This window comes from Morus notabilis, unplaced genomic scaffold (assembly GCF_000414095.1).
Source record: "Morus notabilis unplaced genomic scaffold, ASM41409v2 Scaffold342, whole genome shotgun sequence".
In the NCBI taxonomy this organism is placed as follows: domain Eukaryota; kingdom Viridiplantae; phylum Streptophyta; class Magnoliopsida; order Rosales; family Moraceae; genus Morus; species Morus notabilis.
The window spans coordinates 685,614-702,619 of NW_010366042.1; the positions used below are offsets into that span (position 1 = coordinate 685,614).

At 30.5% G+C, this 17,006-nt stretch overlaps 1 protein-coding gene across 2 annotated transcripts; it reads right to left on the reverse strand.

Annotated features, from left to right (window-relative positions):
* Positions 1 to 1,122: 1,122 nt before the first annotated feature.
* On the reverse strand, positions 1,123 to 4,267 carry LOC21407149 (protein indeterminate-domain 9). 2 transcript variants are annotated; one of them, XM_024172952.1, is made up of 4 exons: positions 3,597 to 4,267; positions 3,054 to 3,453; positions 2,291 to 2,715; positions 1,123 to 2,161 (listed from the first exon to the last, which is right to left on the reverse strand). In XM_024172952.1, exons 1-4 carry the CDS (start codon positions 3,802 to 3,804, stop codon positions 1,641 to 1,643), a joined length of 1,554 nt encoding a protein of 517 aa, XP_024028720.1. In that variant the 5' UTR covers positions 3,805 to 4,267; the 3' UTR covers positions 1,123 to 1,640. The 2 variants fall into 2 exon arrangements, with proteins under 2 accessions (XP_024028720.1, XP_010107554.2); XM_010109252.2 differs by having other exon boundaries at positions 1,123 to 2,715.
* Between the last annotated feature and the right edge of the window lie 12,739 nt (positions 4,268 to 17,006).

Consider the following 17,006-nt stretch of genomic DNA (forward strand, 5'->3'; position numbering starts at 1 on the left):
TCAGTTTCACATGTGGTGTCTCTCTAACAAATGGTATCAGAACTGATGGTTCATTCAACTCAAGCGATCACACTCGGTTACAGTTACAGATACATATGGTGAAGCATTTGGTAGACTCGCATGGTTTCGGCTCTCTTTCTCATGCTCAAATTGGCTCCTGTTTTGAGTGTGATGCTTGGATGTGTCGGCTACTTGAAACTTTGATTCAGGGGGAACTCGGTGACCACACACATGAGGGAGAGATTGTTGAGAAAAGTGTATGTGTGTTGTCCCACATGGAAAGTAAGTGGAGATGTGAAATGATTTATATACATGTAAGGATTCAAGACCTAATAAATTAACATTATAGGTTAAATTAGGCTCCTAAAGTGTTTTAAGTCAATTTCGCATGTGGTGTCTTTTCAACATAAATAATATCTTAAACCAAAATCAAAGTACCAAAAACAAAATCAACTGTGCTGATATTCATTCTTAGCTTAGCCAACTAAAAGATTAGTAGTTCTAATAATATAATTTCTAAACCCACCAAATTTGACTAATAATTTCTAAACCCACCAAATTTGACTATTTTATTATAATTAGGGAAATTTTTTAGTATGTCTAGCCTACCAGTGAGTTAAGTCTTTTAACCGTTAAATCTATGCACTTTTTAATTTTTACGTGATTTTATACCGTTTTAATAGATAAAAAAACTTAATATATTAGTATGTTGGCATACTTATATAGCACAAAAATTGGTACTTCATTTGATGGATGGTCAACAACATTATGTATATATATATATGTGAATATATATATATAGTTTTTTTTTGGAAAAAGAGGTAAATTAAGAGTCTGTTTAGTTCGTTGCTTTGAGTTGAAATCTGACTTTATGTGAATTTTTTATTATAGTAAAAAAGTTAAGGGCCCGTTTAGTTCACTGATTCAAATTTTTAATTCGAGTTGAGATGTGATTTTATGTGAGAGTTTTTTATTGTAGTATAAAAGTTATATGTGACTATTTTTTAAATTTTTTTACTGTAGTAAAATTTCAATCGGTGAAATAAACAGAATCTAAATGTGTTTATTTATAAGAATATTTTATTATAATAAAAATTAAATTTTAAATTTAAATCGGTGAAATAAACGAAATCTTAAGCAAAAAGAGAAGGGAAAAAGAACATAAGCGATATTCGAGTTAAGACAAACGATTAAAAACAACATGAAGAAACAAAAACCTACAAAGGTGAACATGCATTTATGTGACTCGGAGTTCGCTCTTCGTTTTGTCACTTCATACACATGCAAATGTGTGGGCCCCACAAGAACAGCCTTTCCACAGCTTAATCTTCCCATGATCATCACACCAACTTTTCTGATCATCAATCTCTCACCCTTTTTTTTCTTTTTTTCTCTCAGTACTGATCAGCCGATCATCTCCACTACCGAGTTTGAACCTTCATAACACAGTCCAACTCAGTCCCAATTCATGACATATAATATGAGGCTTACTTTCCCAACTTTGTTCTCAGTACTATATATATATATATATATACACACACATACATATAGTTGTAACCAAGTATATATACATATAGATATAGTACAAACTACAAAACACGTCACTATATGGGCTCACTAGTGGTTATTAGAGAATTATCTCAACCCCATTGCAAATCAGATCCAATAGTGCCAAACTTTCCCAGATCATGTACCGGCAAGAACTGCCTCTGGGAGTTATGATCTCCACTTCCCGAGCCCAGAAAATCTCTGGTGAGACCATTTTCTACGCCATTAGATGAGCTATGATGAAGCTTCAACACCTGAACTGTTTGATTATCACCACTAACTTTACCACTAGTACTACTGCTACAACTTTTCTGCATTACAAGCTGGCTAAGACCATTTGATGCTGAACTATTTGAACCTTCCAAAACCAATCCATTTTGGTTAAGAGAATTGAAGCTCATTGTAGTGGTAGTGGAAGAGATAGTATTAGACATTGATGAGCTGATCATAAGTCCTGATGAGGAGTTTCCAAAGAAGGAATTAGAGCTAATATTGTTGTTGTTGTTATTTGATGATCTTGTGGACCCCATTTGGGCTGCTTTCTGCAGAAGTGCAGTGGCTGACATTGGAACCACAGGCTGCTTTGGTTCTTCCTTTAATGATGATGATGATCCTAGTTGATGAAGTGGTGACATTAAGGAGAGATTTGGGATTAATGTTGATGATGAAGTTGAATTAGCATGATTGATCTTTTGATCATTAAACCCTAAGAAATGAGAAGCATTATTATTCTTATTATTACCACTAGTGGAGTTTCCAAAGATAGTGCTTGAAGAAGAAGAAGAAGAAGACATTCCCATTTGCATTATCCGATCATGATGAGACACGAAGAAACTGTTCATGGGGTTGAGCTGATGATGATGAGAATTTGCGGCCTGCTGGTTGAGCCAAAGCGACAATCTTGGCTTCGCATTGGTGAAATCTTGCTGCTGGTGAAAATTATCCGGGCCGTACTGGGCCATTCCCGCCACGTTTTGGGCCGGTCCACGGCCCGGATATCCGGTATGCAGATCCGGTTGTTGATGAGGATGATTGACGATATTGTTGGTGTTGGTGTTCATCATTTCATTTCCAAAGCTCAGATTGGTAGCCACTGATGTAGTAAATCTAGCACTCTCTTCAGCTAGGGCATCACAAAAAGCTCTGTGGGTGATGAAGCTATCTTTCCTGATATTATTATTAACAATTATTCAATACGTAGTTAAAAATTAACCCCATTTTATTAATTATAATTTAGTCTAACAAAACTATACATCTGAAAGACACGAATGGACGCGTCTTTAAGATAATTAATTATATTATAATAAAAAAATATGCAAAATTAACAGAATTTAACACCGACTGTAGAAGAACAAAAAATACATGTGTTTAGTTCTAAGATCTAAAATTATGATTCAAAATTTTTCTTAATTTATATATATTTTTTTATAAAAAAAATACATTATAATTTAAATCGTAACACGAATCTTAATAGCAACACTAATCAGTAATATTTAGCGGTATACCTGGAGAAGAGGGTTCCACAATCACACTTGTACTCTCTAGTCCCACAAGTCTTGGAATGAGCTTTCCAGTCGGATTGTACCGCGTACTTCTTCGAGCACTTATCACACTTCCACTTCTTCTCGCCGTGCTTCCGACTGAAGTGCTTCTTTATGCCGGTGAGGTCGCCGAGGGCCCGCGACGGGTCGTGGTGGACGCAAGTCTTCTCCGGGCATATGTAGACCTTCTTCTTGACTAGATCCTTGTTACTCCTTTGCCGGAGCTTCCACGGAAGATTGTGTCCTCGCCGGTGAAGCTGCAAATTCTGGTCCCTTTGGAACCCTTTGTTGCATATTTCGCAGACGAATCGGTTCGTCGCCATCAGAGACTTCGGAGACAAAGCAATAACCTCAGCATCTGGATCTGTTTATAAAAAAAAAATAATCATAATAATAAAGATCATATATGTATAAACTCATAATTGAAAAATAAATCCCCATTATTTGAGATTAACAAAAGAGAAAAAGAAAAAAGAAAAAAAGTTGATGAAGATGGGATAAACTTGCCTGGCGTTCCTGGGAGATTTCTCTTCTTCTTGGCTGCAGCAGGATTTGGAATATTGTTAGTGGGTTTAGAGGTTGTAGAACTAGTGTTGATATTGATATTATTATTGACGTTTGGTTCTTGATGATGATGACCAAACCATCCAATAGAATTAGAAGGTAAACTAGAAAACCCTTCATGACCGGCCATATTAGTATTACTCAAACGCATCTGATGAATATATATATATATATGTGATCAGATTTGATTGATCAAAAGCCGTTTAATTTTCTGCCTTGTAATTTAGTTTACAGACACAAAACGGCTTTCATCAAAAAGGCCAAGCTATATATACAGATAATACATACATATATATGTGTATATATATACCAGACCGTACAAGCGAAAGAAAACAAGGGTTATATGTAAGGCTACTACTAGTCTACTACACTCTCCCCAAACTCTGCAAAAACGACAGAAAAAGATGTGTATGTATATGCATATATATATAGATAGATATATGTATATACCCAAAAACAAACTAAAGGGTTGAATCTAAGAGAAAAGGAAGCTAATTCGGACTCTTCTTGAGGAGAAGATCTGGTTGGAGAAGTTTTGCCTTATAGCTTGTTTTTTTGGATTTCAAAAGGAAAAGACCAAACGAAACCGAAGATAGCCAAAACAAGAGAGAATATTTCCTCTTTAACTCTCTCTCCTCTCTCTCTCTCGCTCGCAGTCTTATATTGTGTTTTTTTTTTTTCCTTCTCTCTTTCTCTCTTTGTTTCTTTTTTTTTTTTTTTTTTTTTTTTCTTTTTTCCTTTTATGTTTTACTACTTTACTGCTACTTCTTGTATATATCCTCAACGTTGGTCAGCCATAGATTTTGATGGGCCACCACCTTCTCTCTCCTCTCTCTTTCTCTCTCATCTAGACTACACAAATAACGCATCCATGGTTTTTATGAATAAATAATGCACATATAAATAGCTTTTAAAAAATCGCTTAGTGAGAGCTAGCTATATAGCTTTTCTTCTAACTCTCTGTAAATTTTGTTGTAGCTTTTTATAACACTTTCTTTTTCTTTTTTTTTTTTCTTAGGGTTTGTCAGAAGTAGCTTTTCAAGCTCAAACTCCAATTATGTCTAAAAGAAACTTTTAGATTTAAAAACAAAATAAATTAACTAATAAAGGAGGCACATATATACTACCAAACAATACCAAGATCGATACATGAAACCCTTTATTTAGGATTGATAATCTGGGACGATCGTAGGATTTAAAATTTGTACGTAGCGAGTTTAGATTTATTATAAATTGGTTTGAGTTATAATTAGATTGACATAATTAATATTATTAATAAATGAGTTAGATTAGAATTGATCTCTTAAGACGAAGTGATACGAATTGACACGATTAATTATATGTGTTATCTGCAATTTAATGATATGTGATATAATATGAACGTTCATATGACATATTAAATACAAATAATGTGAATTTAAATATTTATAAGTAAAATTCATTTTTTTTAAAGAAAAAGATAAATTGACTAATAAACATGTTAAACTAGTATTGATCATGTTAAATAAGTCATTATTATATTAGTTATTTATTCACTATATTAATTTAAACGAGTTATACGAGTTGACACGATTAACACGATTAATAAATAGTCGGGTTTAAATTAACATTTTAGACACATTTAGTAAACATATCATGTTTAAATTAATATTTTTCAATACAATTAATAAATGAGTTAATATAAATACGACCCAGAACCTAGTTGCCACATTTATTTTTATTTACTCATTCAAATAACAATTTAAATTTTTTATTATAATATTTCTTTTTATAAAAAAAAATTTCGTTATAACGTTTTTTTCACGTGAATTTATTTTTTTAATTTAAATGAGTGAAACATTTTAGAAAAGAAAAGTAAAAATGAAAAAGAATATATATATATATATATATATATGTGTGTGTATGATAGAGGGTCGTCTTCAGAAAAGTAGCTGCCTTTATGCCGTTGGATCAGGGATGTTATGATTATGCCATAATTAATGATGGAAATAAAACATAAACTTGGCATGCTAAAGGAAAAACCACAGACAAGTCAGGAGGGTCTTCAGATGAGAGAGAGAGAGAGAGAGAGAGGAGAGAGAGAGAGTTACGTTTCCGAGGCAATCGATAGGACCGTCCGTGAAACTGATACCTCTGGGGGCAGTGACTATACTGTGGGGCTGTTTGGGACAAAGGTGGGACCCATCAAACGACTCTGGTTCTCTGAACTCCCCATCATCCTCCAAAGGAGTATTATGATATGATATGAGTGCATGTGCCTTACCAGCGATTACTTCTCTATTTCAATCATGTCCCTCACAAAACCAACGCTCTTGAGACACGTATGCAACCCGTTTAGTTCGTTAATTTAAATTTTTAATTTAAATTGAGATATAATTTTATATTAAAATTTTTTATTATAATAAAAAAATTAAATATGTTTATTTTTAATAGTTTTTTATTATAATAAAATTCGACAAAATAAACGGCCTTCAACTTCACACACAAACTCATATATATTAGGCGTTTTCCATGTTATTGTTTCAAATTTAATGCATATATAACTATCTTTACATATGGTTTACGGTTTGTGTGTGTATATATGTATATCATAAATTCCTCGCTCAATGTTATAGATAAATAAGAAGGGAGTTTCGTTATTATGACTAGAAAAAAATAAAATATTAATAATTTTTTACTTTCTAGTCGTTATATTTATATAAATATATTTTTTAATTTAATTTAATTTTAATTAAATTTAACAGTTAAAAATTAACAGGCTTATTAGAGAAAATTCCAAATAAGAAACTAATATATATATATATATATTAGCTAATATTGTACCACGCGAAAAGAATAAAACTGCTCAAATAGAAACAAATATGTGATACATAGTAAATAGAAAACAAACAACGTCTGGAGGAAAAAAAAAAAGAGATGGTCTCTGATATGCTGTTTTACTGGTAGGACTAGTTTTTCAACTGTTAGATCTAATCAAAATTAAATGAGATTGAAAGAGTATATAGAATTGACAATTTCTGATACAGATTTGACGGTTGAAAAATGCTGAAAAAAATAAAACTACCGAAAAAACTCTAATAAAAAATCATAAATAGTCTAGCGCTTATCAAGACATAAACGACGTGATTACCAGTTCATTTGACCCAAATAAAAGAGAACGAATGAAAATCTCGAGCCACCACTGAAAACACAAATTCTTAATGAAATTCCCTTCCCAATTAGAGCTATCTTAACAACGCTTCCACGACCACCTTAACATTGCTCTCAAATGATTTAGGTAACGTTTGGTTTATAGATTTAAAATCATGATTTATGATTTTGATTTTTAAAATTTAAATTTTTTGTGAGAAAAAAACATTTTAGAGAACTATGAATAATGATTCTGAATCAGAGACGGATACATGAAAGAAACATCTCCTTAAAGTAAATTATGAATAAATTAGAAGTACTATTATATGCTTTAAATTTGAAGTTGACTAAAATGGTACATCGTTGACCGTACAGGAACTTCTCACGTGAAAGTTGGATAGAGATTGAAGCTTTAGTCTATCAAGCAAGCTGCCATGGCGTTGTAGTAGTACTATAGTGCTATTCTATGATCCCCACGTGATCGCCTAGTTGTTTCAAAAGTTACAAAAGTTCTGTTACATAACGTCAGGATATGTATTTTTCGCTTTAGTACATTTAGATTTTTGTTTATAGAGTACAATATTGTTATTTTTCATCTCAATATGATCTCATACATATGTATTGCATTCGTCAGCTGAAGCAAATTCTAAATGTATTTCCTAATTGACTACTAAAACATCATTAAACACAAATTAATGCCGCCAGTCAGATCTTAACTAATTGATCGAACTTATAACTAATTATACACGTCTGACATTAAAACATAGTAACGTGTGGTTTTAGGAAAATAGTAGGAAATATGTCAATATAAAAAGCTTAAAAAAATATATAGGCAAACTTTTAGTTATAGAAATTAATAGGTCATAACTTGTCAAGTTATGGTTCATAACCATATAAGTTATGGACAAATTTGTTAAGTTATGGTTCATAGCCAGACAAGTTATGGACAAAAATCGGGAATAACTTGTCAAGTTATGGTTCACAACCAGACAAGTTATGGACGAAAACAATAATTTGACCTATTTATTAATTTATGTAAACTATTGGCCTATTAATTTTAATTCATCTCAAGTCTTCGCCTATTTTCCTCTTTCTCCCTTTAGTAAATACTAATACATTCTATTCAATGTGTCATCTGATAACAAAAGTTAAAAGGGGATCAAGCATGAAAATCTTAATTAATATATATATATATATATATATACACTATGATTTCCTAAATGTTCTTCACATTGCTGCTTAATTTATTTATTTTCTCTAATAATAAATTACACGATCAGATAGCCCTTTCTTACCAACTTAATTAACACTCTTAATGTAAGCGGTACATAATTTTAAGGCGCGATAATTGTAATTAACAAATCGACGGTCTACAGACCTAACATACATGCTCGATTGACTGAATTAGATTTGAAATTTTCAAAGCTGTCCCCACAAGATATATGGAAGAATATATCATCCAATTTGATCTTGATCATATCCCCTGATCATAATCATATTAGAACAACGCAATCGTATATGGGTATATGTACATGCTGATGTACACGCGCATTTGACTGTGCCCTAATCCCTAAATTAACAAACTAATTAGGACTCGTTAATACAAAAACGTCGTTATCTGAGCTGACTTTGAGCAGACCCACGGTTTCATCGAGCTTGTACAATAATTCAATTAGAGCTAATTAAAATAATTTATATACCCCCAAGAAACTAATTGAGAAAAATAATGAACAGAATAAAAATATTAAGTGGTTTTGGATCCATGCATTCGGAACTTCATTCCAAACATTTGATGCTTCCTCATCCACATCCGGTATCCAATGCTTACACACATGCATATATATATATATATATATATATACACACACACATTATTTATATAAGTATACATAATATAAAACACCCATGTGTTAGTTCCACAGATCGAAACCCTAATTCCCAGGTGGGGGAAAGAGAATTGTTTTTCCTTATATTCATTGGTCAGATTATGAAGGTATAGAATGAGTACTAATATATATACAGTTACATATATATATATATATATATATCATATGTTTATGAACATATATGTCCGACCATGTAACGACACAATATACATTGCATAGATTCCCCATCTGCCCTCCCAAGGCACGTAGAAGACGCCCTTTTTTTATTTTCTTTCTTTATATTTTATTCATTTTAGGTTCTTCCTTTCTTCTTTTTTTCCTTAGTTTTTCTATATTAATATATTTATGTATATATGTATAGAATCAATTTTACAGGTTGATTCGAGTATTAGAATTGTTCTGAATCTTGCGTTTTAGTGTTGGAATTTCAAAGAGTACTCTAGGTATTGTCTAGAGTTCCTACCCCTTAATTGATGCATTAATTAATTTAAGAAGATCAAGTTGATGTAGTTTGATTTATTATAATGTTGAAAGAACAAGTTGATTTGAATCAATGTATATCTCCTACTAAAGTATAATGCATATAGAATGCATGATTAATTAATAACAATAATTAATTAGGCAAGTATATAAAAACTAAAATGCTTTGTTAATATTTCATTGCTTGGTCATCCTAAGGCTTGTGGGAGAAAATCACGCTGGCTTGAGAAATTGTATATCTTATGTCATACTCATTGATTTGGAACAACCTATTATATTAAAAAAAAAAAAAAAAAAAAAACAAGGTATACACATATAAGATATGAATTTTATATACAGTTGTTATTGAAATGTTCACGAAATTGTGATATGTAGAACATTTGAAAGTACTCATTATATCTATGAATTTGGGGCATTTTGTATTTCCAACACACCATATACAGGAACATTTTCTTCCAAGTAGTTTTTTTTTTTTGGCTAACAAATTCTTGTTTTATTTTTTTATGGGTGGCTACCAGAGTCTTAGAGCCCATTTAGTTCGCTGATTCGAGTTGATATGTGATTTTATATGAAATTTTTTTACTGTAGTAAAAAAATTAAATGTGACTGTTTCTGAGAGCTTTTTACTGTAACAAAACTCAAATTCTAAACTTAAATCGGTAAAATGAACGGGGCTTTAATTTCAACAAAACATCAATCAAAACACAATAAGTACTGTGTGTGGCTTTTATCAATGAGCTCTAAATATTTATAATAAGATGTTATGAAAAAAAAAAAAAAAAATTGCATGAGACGTTTGCTGTCTTTGTGGCAAAAGACATTGGAAACAATTAAGACCGCCTAATTGGAAGTGGCACCAACATGGGGCTGTCTCTGAGAGAGTGATATCCCCACAATCCACAAGAATTATTTTGTAAAAGTATTCCTGGTCACAACATTGCATCACGAACCTGACAAAATGACTGAAAATTGCCAAATTAATGTATCGTTTTGCACAAATTTACACAGCTAATTGCAAGTTCCAGTTATAAACTAACTTCACACACTTACTATATGTTATTAATCAACAGTTCTAACAAAAACAAAAAGGCAAATCTTTTGTAAATGATGAATGTTAATTCAAGCCCGCATAATAACAAAAGCACAGTAAAAAAAAGTGAAAAATACATAGTTTGCCATGGTAATTTTAAACAAATCTATTTTTATGTCAATTTAATTAATTTTTATTTTAATGAAATGACATAAATAATATTTTTAACACCTTAAGTGGTAGTTTTTGGGTTTTTCCTAAAAAAAAATAATTAACAAGCCTATGTGTTTTTCTTGTTTGGTTCTCTGTTTAAGAAAAAAAACAATTATATATATATAGTTTTATTGGTTAATCCAATATTTACTCATTGGTGGATATCACTAATATTTTATCATAACATATTAATTAGATAATTATAATAAATTAGGTAGTTAACTAAAAAAATTTATAACAATTATCAAATTGAGTTCTTATCACCCTCCATCACCAAATTGTTATATTTTATGGAATGAAACCTAGCTATTAACTCGTCTACACATATGTTTGTGTCTCTGCAAAATAAAGTTGATTAATCTTGTCATATGTAAATCATTAATTGCTAAAAGCTTAAACCATTTTTTTTTTCATTTCCTTAAGAAAACCTCTTACTTCTTATTTATCTTTATGATTATATTAGAGATTAGAGATACTGGAAATTAGTGTCAATTGCACACATTTTCTGAACCAAAGGTGGGTGTAATTGTCTAATTTGGCTTTTAGAGGTCGCCTTGTAGAGATATGGTTCCGTTTTTTTCGCTGATTCGAGTTTAGAATTTGAGTTTTGCTACAGTAAAAAGCTCTTAGAAATAATCACATCTAATTTTTTTTACTACAGTAAAAACTCTCACATAACATCATATTTCAACTCAAATTAAAAATTTAAATTAACGAACGAAACGAATGGACCGTCAGACACTCAAAAATAAAACAGGGTTTCAGATGAATTAATAATGAGTATATTTTCAGGAGAGGAGAGAATATTTTCTGCTTATATATTCATGATCATGTCCAAATATAAATGAATGATCACAACAATGATTGCTCTCTTTCTCTCGTGAAATGGACCACTGAATAATAAAATAAATTTTAATTCGTATATAAAGCGTTTGTACTCCTTCCCCAGGCCCTGAATGAACAAATAAATTACAAATTGTATTTTAAAATCCAGCAAGTTTTACCATGCATAAGTTTAGAGTATCCATTTGCAGAAAAAAAAAAAAAAATTGATTTATATTATCTTTTCTCTTTTCTTCTCTTGTCGTCTTTTTCATTTATCACGTGTCCTTCTAATGCATGGTTCTAACAATATTGATTTTGGTACCTGCTTTTGTTGAAACTTCAAATCAGTTTTATTTAAAGATTCTGTAGAAGACAGAGACTGAATTCAGCCAATTTGTCAATCCTAATAATGTAACAAAAGGAAATATTTGCGCCATTATTTATTAATTTCCTCAAATCATGAGTCCACACCATCCTAATTAATTTGTTAATATAACAACAAGTTTTATTCAACCTTGTTAGAGGGTAATTATCATCACAATGAAATAACAAATAATTTGGTTGATATTAACTGCACGCCAGTACACATGTATCCATACTAAAAAAAAAAAAAAAAAAGGGTTCAAACTTGTAAAGGTCCGTCGTCGTCATCCCGAGCACCGGCTGCTAGGGTAAATCTCAATAATTAGTGTTCATGCTTATTATAAAATAAAGACGTTGATTTGGTGTTGAACGAAATTTGACACTGACAATATTCATAGTTATCAACTATAGTCTCGTTTATTTTACCGATTCGAGTTTTGCTACAGTAAAAAACTCTCAGAAACAGTCACATTTAACTTTTTTACTACAGTAAAAAAAGTTATTACATAAAATCACATCTCAACTCGAATTAAAAACTCGAATCAGTGAACTAAACGGGTTTATATATGTATAGCACTTCTCACTTACCTATAGAGCATGTCTTTGATTTTCTGCGTTACGTGCACATTTATATACATATTGTTTTACAAATGTGTGTGTTTCAATGTGCGCCACGAAATGAACAAAGCCATCATGATGAATGCATGTGACATGCACGCTTAGTTTGACCTCCTGCCTCGTCCAATTTGGTACGTAATCTTTCAATATTTCTGCAATGTCATAATGCTCATTTGAATATACGTTATAACTATATATGTACACGTAATATAGTTGACATAAATTTTCATGAAGTCTGATCATATACATATAAAAAATGGTATTTATCTTCAGAAAGATAAACTTCCATCACTCAAAAAATGATGGTTCTCATTGAGTTGAGTTTCAACTGCCTACTTAATGAGATGTGGCATGAATAGGGAATACATATATAAAGGGAGAAAGAGAGAAATAGGCCTAGACTTGATCAGATGAATTAAAATTAATAGGTAAATAATTTACAGAAGTTAATAAATATACTAAATTACTGTTTTCGTCCATAACTTGTCTGGTTATGAACCATAACTTGACAAGTTATGAACCATAACTTGACAAGTTATTGTACATAAATCACGATTTTTATTCATAACTTGTTTGGCTATAAACCATAACTTGACAGGTTTGTCCATAACTTATCTGGTTATGAACCATAACTTGACAAGTTAGACAAATTATGGCCTATTAATTTCTATAACTAAAAGTTGGCCTATATACCTCCTTAAACTTTTCATATTAACCTATTTTCAACTATTTCGCATATATAAATCGGCCCCTTTTTACTCGAGACTTTTGACCCCAATTTGAAAAACGGGGCTGGGGCGTTGGGCTTGGAGTTGAATTGGTTTTGATTATTTGAGAAAAGTACTGGTTTGTTATGATTTTGTAAATGTTTATTATTTATGTCATTTTAAATAATTAAGTGTTATTGTGATATCTTATTTTCTCTTTATTAATTGAATGATAATTGTTTATTAATTTTTAAATTGAGTGATATTTTTAGTTTTTTTTTTTTATTAAAAAAAATGGTTTCATATTGATACTAGTGTAACCATTACAGGAACTCTTCTATTTTAATTTTTTTTCATGTAATAAATTGGGTGACAACCACCGTCCAAAGAAAACAAAGAGATGCAAAGTAGATTGGCACACTCAAATTCTATCCGATAACAATCATTAACAAAGACAATTTTTGCAATTTTTGCAATAATTGTATAATTCCAGAACTCCGATCTATTCTAGGGATCAGACAATTATATATATGCTTCAATCGGAAGTACTTTTCTTTCTTAATTTTTTTTTAAAAAAAAATTCTAACAATGAGGAATTTGAACCCTAAACATTAGCATAGAAATAAGGGTGTGGACTTACTGATAGCTGGTTGTGGCAAGTAGGGGTGATAATTTAGATTATGACAGACAAACATGATTCAAAATCTGAACGATGTTAGCGGTTTGGGTTTACTATAAATATGTTTGAATCATAAACAAGTCGACACGATTAACACGATTAATAAACATGTTGGGTTAGAGTTGACTTTTTCACACGAAATGACCCGAATCAACACGATTAACTATATTGTATCGATTGTTTATTAAATATATTACTTTATATGGGGTACATGGGTTGACACGATTAACACGATTAATAAATAAATTGAGTTTGAGTTGATATTTTTGACACGTTTAATAAATGAGTTATGTTTGGGTTGATGTTCTTTGATACAATTAATAAATGAGTTGAACACGAACATGACCCATTAAGTCAAGTGCCAACAACCTCTAAAGGACTGATTTTGAGTTTAAACTCTCTATAGTCAAAGCCAAACTAATATATATTAAGTCATAACCACTTATGATAAATTAGGTAAGACTATCTCTAATGTGAATATTAATTGTACATTTAACATTAAAAGTACGATAAAGATATGTTATTTTCATTTGTATTGCAATGTATAATGTTATTTGAAATACTAAATCCACATTTTCTAAAATTATTAAGTTTTGAAAGTTGTAGAAGTAAAGTTTAAATTTTTTAAATAATTTAAAAATGTAAAAATTGAATGATTAAATGAAAAAGTAAACATATCAACCAATAACAATTAAATGTCAATTATTAAATGTTATATTTAGTGAGAAATTTTCCATAAAATTATAGCATATGATAAATTTAGCACAATAAATAACATTATATTGGAGAGATTTTTTTTAAACACTCAAATACTAAGTTTATAATTAGCACATCAATTATAACATTGGAGATGCTCTAAGTCAAAAATAAAATTAATCAATGGTTGGCTAAAAAGCGTGAAATTTTGAATCTGTGTGTGTGTGTGTGTTTTTTTTTTTTTTTTCCCCTTTTGGAAGGGAAATTTATCTTTTTATTTAGATATACCTATTAACGAATTGTTTCAAACCATATTTATTTTCCTCATTACAAAGTCTGTATGGATAAATATCACAAATTAACAAACATAAGTCTCTCTCTGGCTTTACTTTTATTAATGTCGGGTGAAAAAAATTGCTATTGTTTATATAGCTTGCAAACAAAAGGAATAATATCTTTGGATCCAACGTTTTTAGACATATAAGACGAAAACGAAACCTAGGTTTGAACTCCTTTGGAAGAACATGTATATTTTGTCACTGCAAATATATATTGTTCCCAGATAATGTTATATATATATATATATATATATGTATTTATGGTTCATTTAATGCCACACAAATATATATAATCAAATCTGAAACTCGGTGTGTTTTGTCTTATTCTTTCGCTATAGGTTTATATGATTACCTCATTCTCTTCTTTTTATTTTCAGAAGGTGTCCTTTTCTACACTTACATAATATATTTTCGAGTTAAAGTACTTTATAATTTATTACACGAAAGTTTGAAAGAATATGCCATATATATATATATATATAGTATGATATGGATAAAATTGTGGGTGGAAAAGAAAGTGGGAAATGGACAAATTAAAAACGGTAGGTAGGAAAAAGAGAGAAATATTCCAAGGAGATAAAAACATGCAATGGAATCAAGGGTTGAGTTGGACTTTTCGTGTCCCCATTGGTTTCCATCATTATGTTCTATTTCTTGGAGTCTTCTGAAAATAGAGAGCATAAAGATATGGCAAAAGGAGGACAATATATATCCAATGCAAAGTATATATACACACAACATATATATATATATATATATATATGTATGTATATCATGCACCAGAATTATTTTCCTGCTGTAATTGAGTGAAATTACGTTCTTTGACTTTTTCTATATTTATGACATGCATATTCCGGAAGGGAAAAAATGCTACCATATATGGCTAGGGGAAAAAAAAAAAAAAAGAATTGTTGCATGTTGTGTTTCTCAAACCAAGAGATAAAAAGGGATGTGTGCAAAATGCATGTTTTCGGAGCTATTTTTTAGTAAATGACCGGGGTTTTTATAAAATTAGGGAAATGATTGTTTATTTATTTAATAATAAATCATGGTAAATCTGATAAATTGATTTATGTATCAATTATTTTCTTTGTGGTGTATCACTTATATCAATTTGAATCTATAATTTACGAGTTTATTAACAAACCAATTTATGAGTGATAAATTATAGTATACGATCTGCTACCATAAACAAAAAAGTCATTTATCTAAAAAAAATTACGTAAAAATAATTCGGCCATTCATTTAAGAGGATGGTCAAAATCAGCCATTTGCCTAAAAAACTTAAAAGGAAAAAAATTAAAGATGGGATTATCTCAAACGAAAAAAACTTAAACATGCATATTTAAAATTCACTTTTTTTTTTAAGTGTGGAATGTGGATGAAAAACTGAAGATGATCTAGATAGTGGTCCAAAGGTGAAGCAAATAAGACTCAAATAGTGATATTTACATTTAGGAAAAAGAAAATAAATAGTAATCTTTTTAAGTATCGTTCATTTTACCGATTTGAGTTTAAAATTTGAGTTTTGTTATAATAAAAAGCTCTCAGAAACATTCACATTTAATTTTTTTTCTACAGTAAAAAGTTCTAACATAAAGTCACATCTCAACTCAAATTAAAAACTCAAATTAACGAATTAAACCGGTCTTTAATTTCTTCAAATCTATAACTGAAACATCCTAGCGTTTCCTTACTTCCTCAATTGATTATGTAAATAATATAATTTGAGATTCAGATCAGAAGAGCCAAAAACTATAAGGCCCGCAGGCATATGCTGCATGCCCAAGATGGTACGAGAGATGGCAAATTATGAGAGAAAATAATTATTATAAGTTTTCTGTCGGAACAAAATATATTAAAGTAGTGGAGTGCAAGCTTGAAAAAAGTAGAGATGCACTATTGTATATGGAGCTGGCTCATGGGCTACATGTACACCAAGTGGTGCTATGTACATAAACACACACATGTATATATATGCATATATACACACACACATATATATATATATATTATATATATATATATATACACAATTATTTTTATGGAAAGGGGACAATATTCGTTCAATTATATGGACGACCCAGAGACATTCCTTTTCCCTATTTTCTACCCCCATTTCCCCACAAGGCCTCTCCCTAGTCTGATGACTTATAATGTTGTTCTTAAGGCATATCTTTGATTTGTATACGAATCCAATAGTTTTGCTCCCAATGCCAACAACATTGTCATATGACATGCATACTATGTACAAAACAAATATGCTTGGTTTGTGTCGTGTGTGATGCCAAAGAATATAATTATTAAAGTTTCTTTGATCATATAATAATGTAGGCTGCAGCCAGCTAGTAGTACTTAATACTGTTGGAAGTAATATTCTGTACTTGGT

Coding starts and splice junctions, on each gene's coding strand:
- LOC21407149 (XM_010109252.2), bottom strand. CDS start 3,804: ATGCGTTTGAGTAATACTAATATGGCCGGTCATGAAGGGTTTTCTAGT. Junction 3,454..3,596: donor AAATCTCCCAGGAACGCCAG/GCAAGTTTATCC, acceptor TTTTATAAACAG/ATCCAGATGCTGAGGTTATT. Junction 2,716..3,053: donor TGTGGAACCCTCTTCTCCAG/GTATACCGCTAA, acceptor TAATAATATCAG/GAAAGATAGCTTCATCACCC.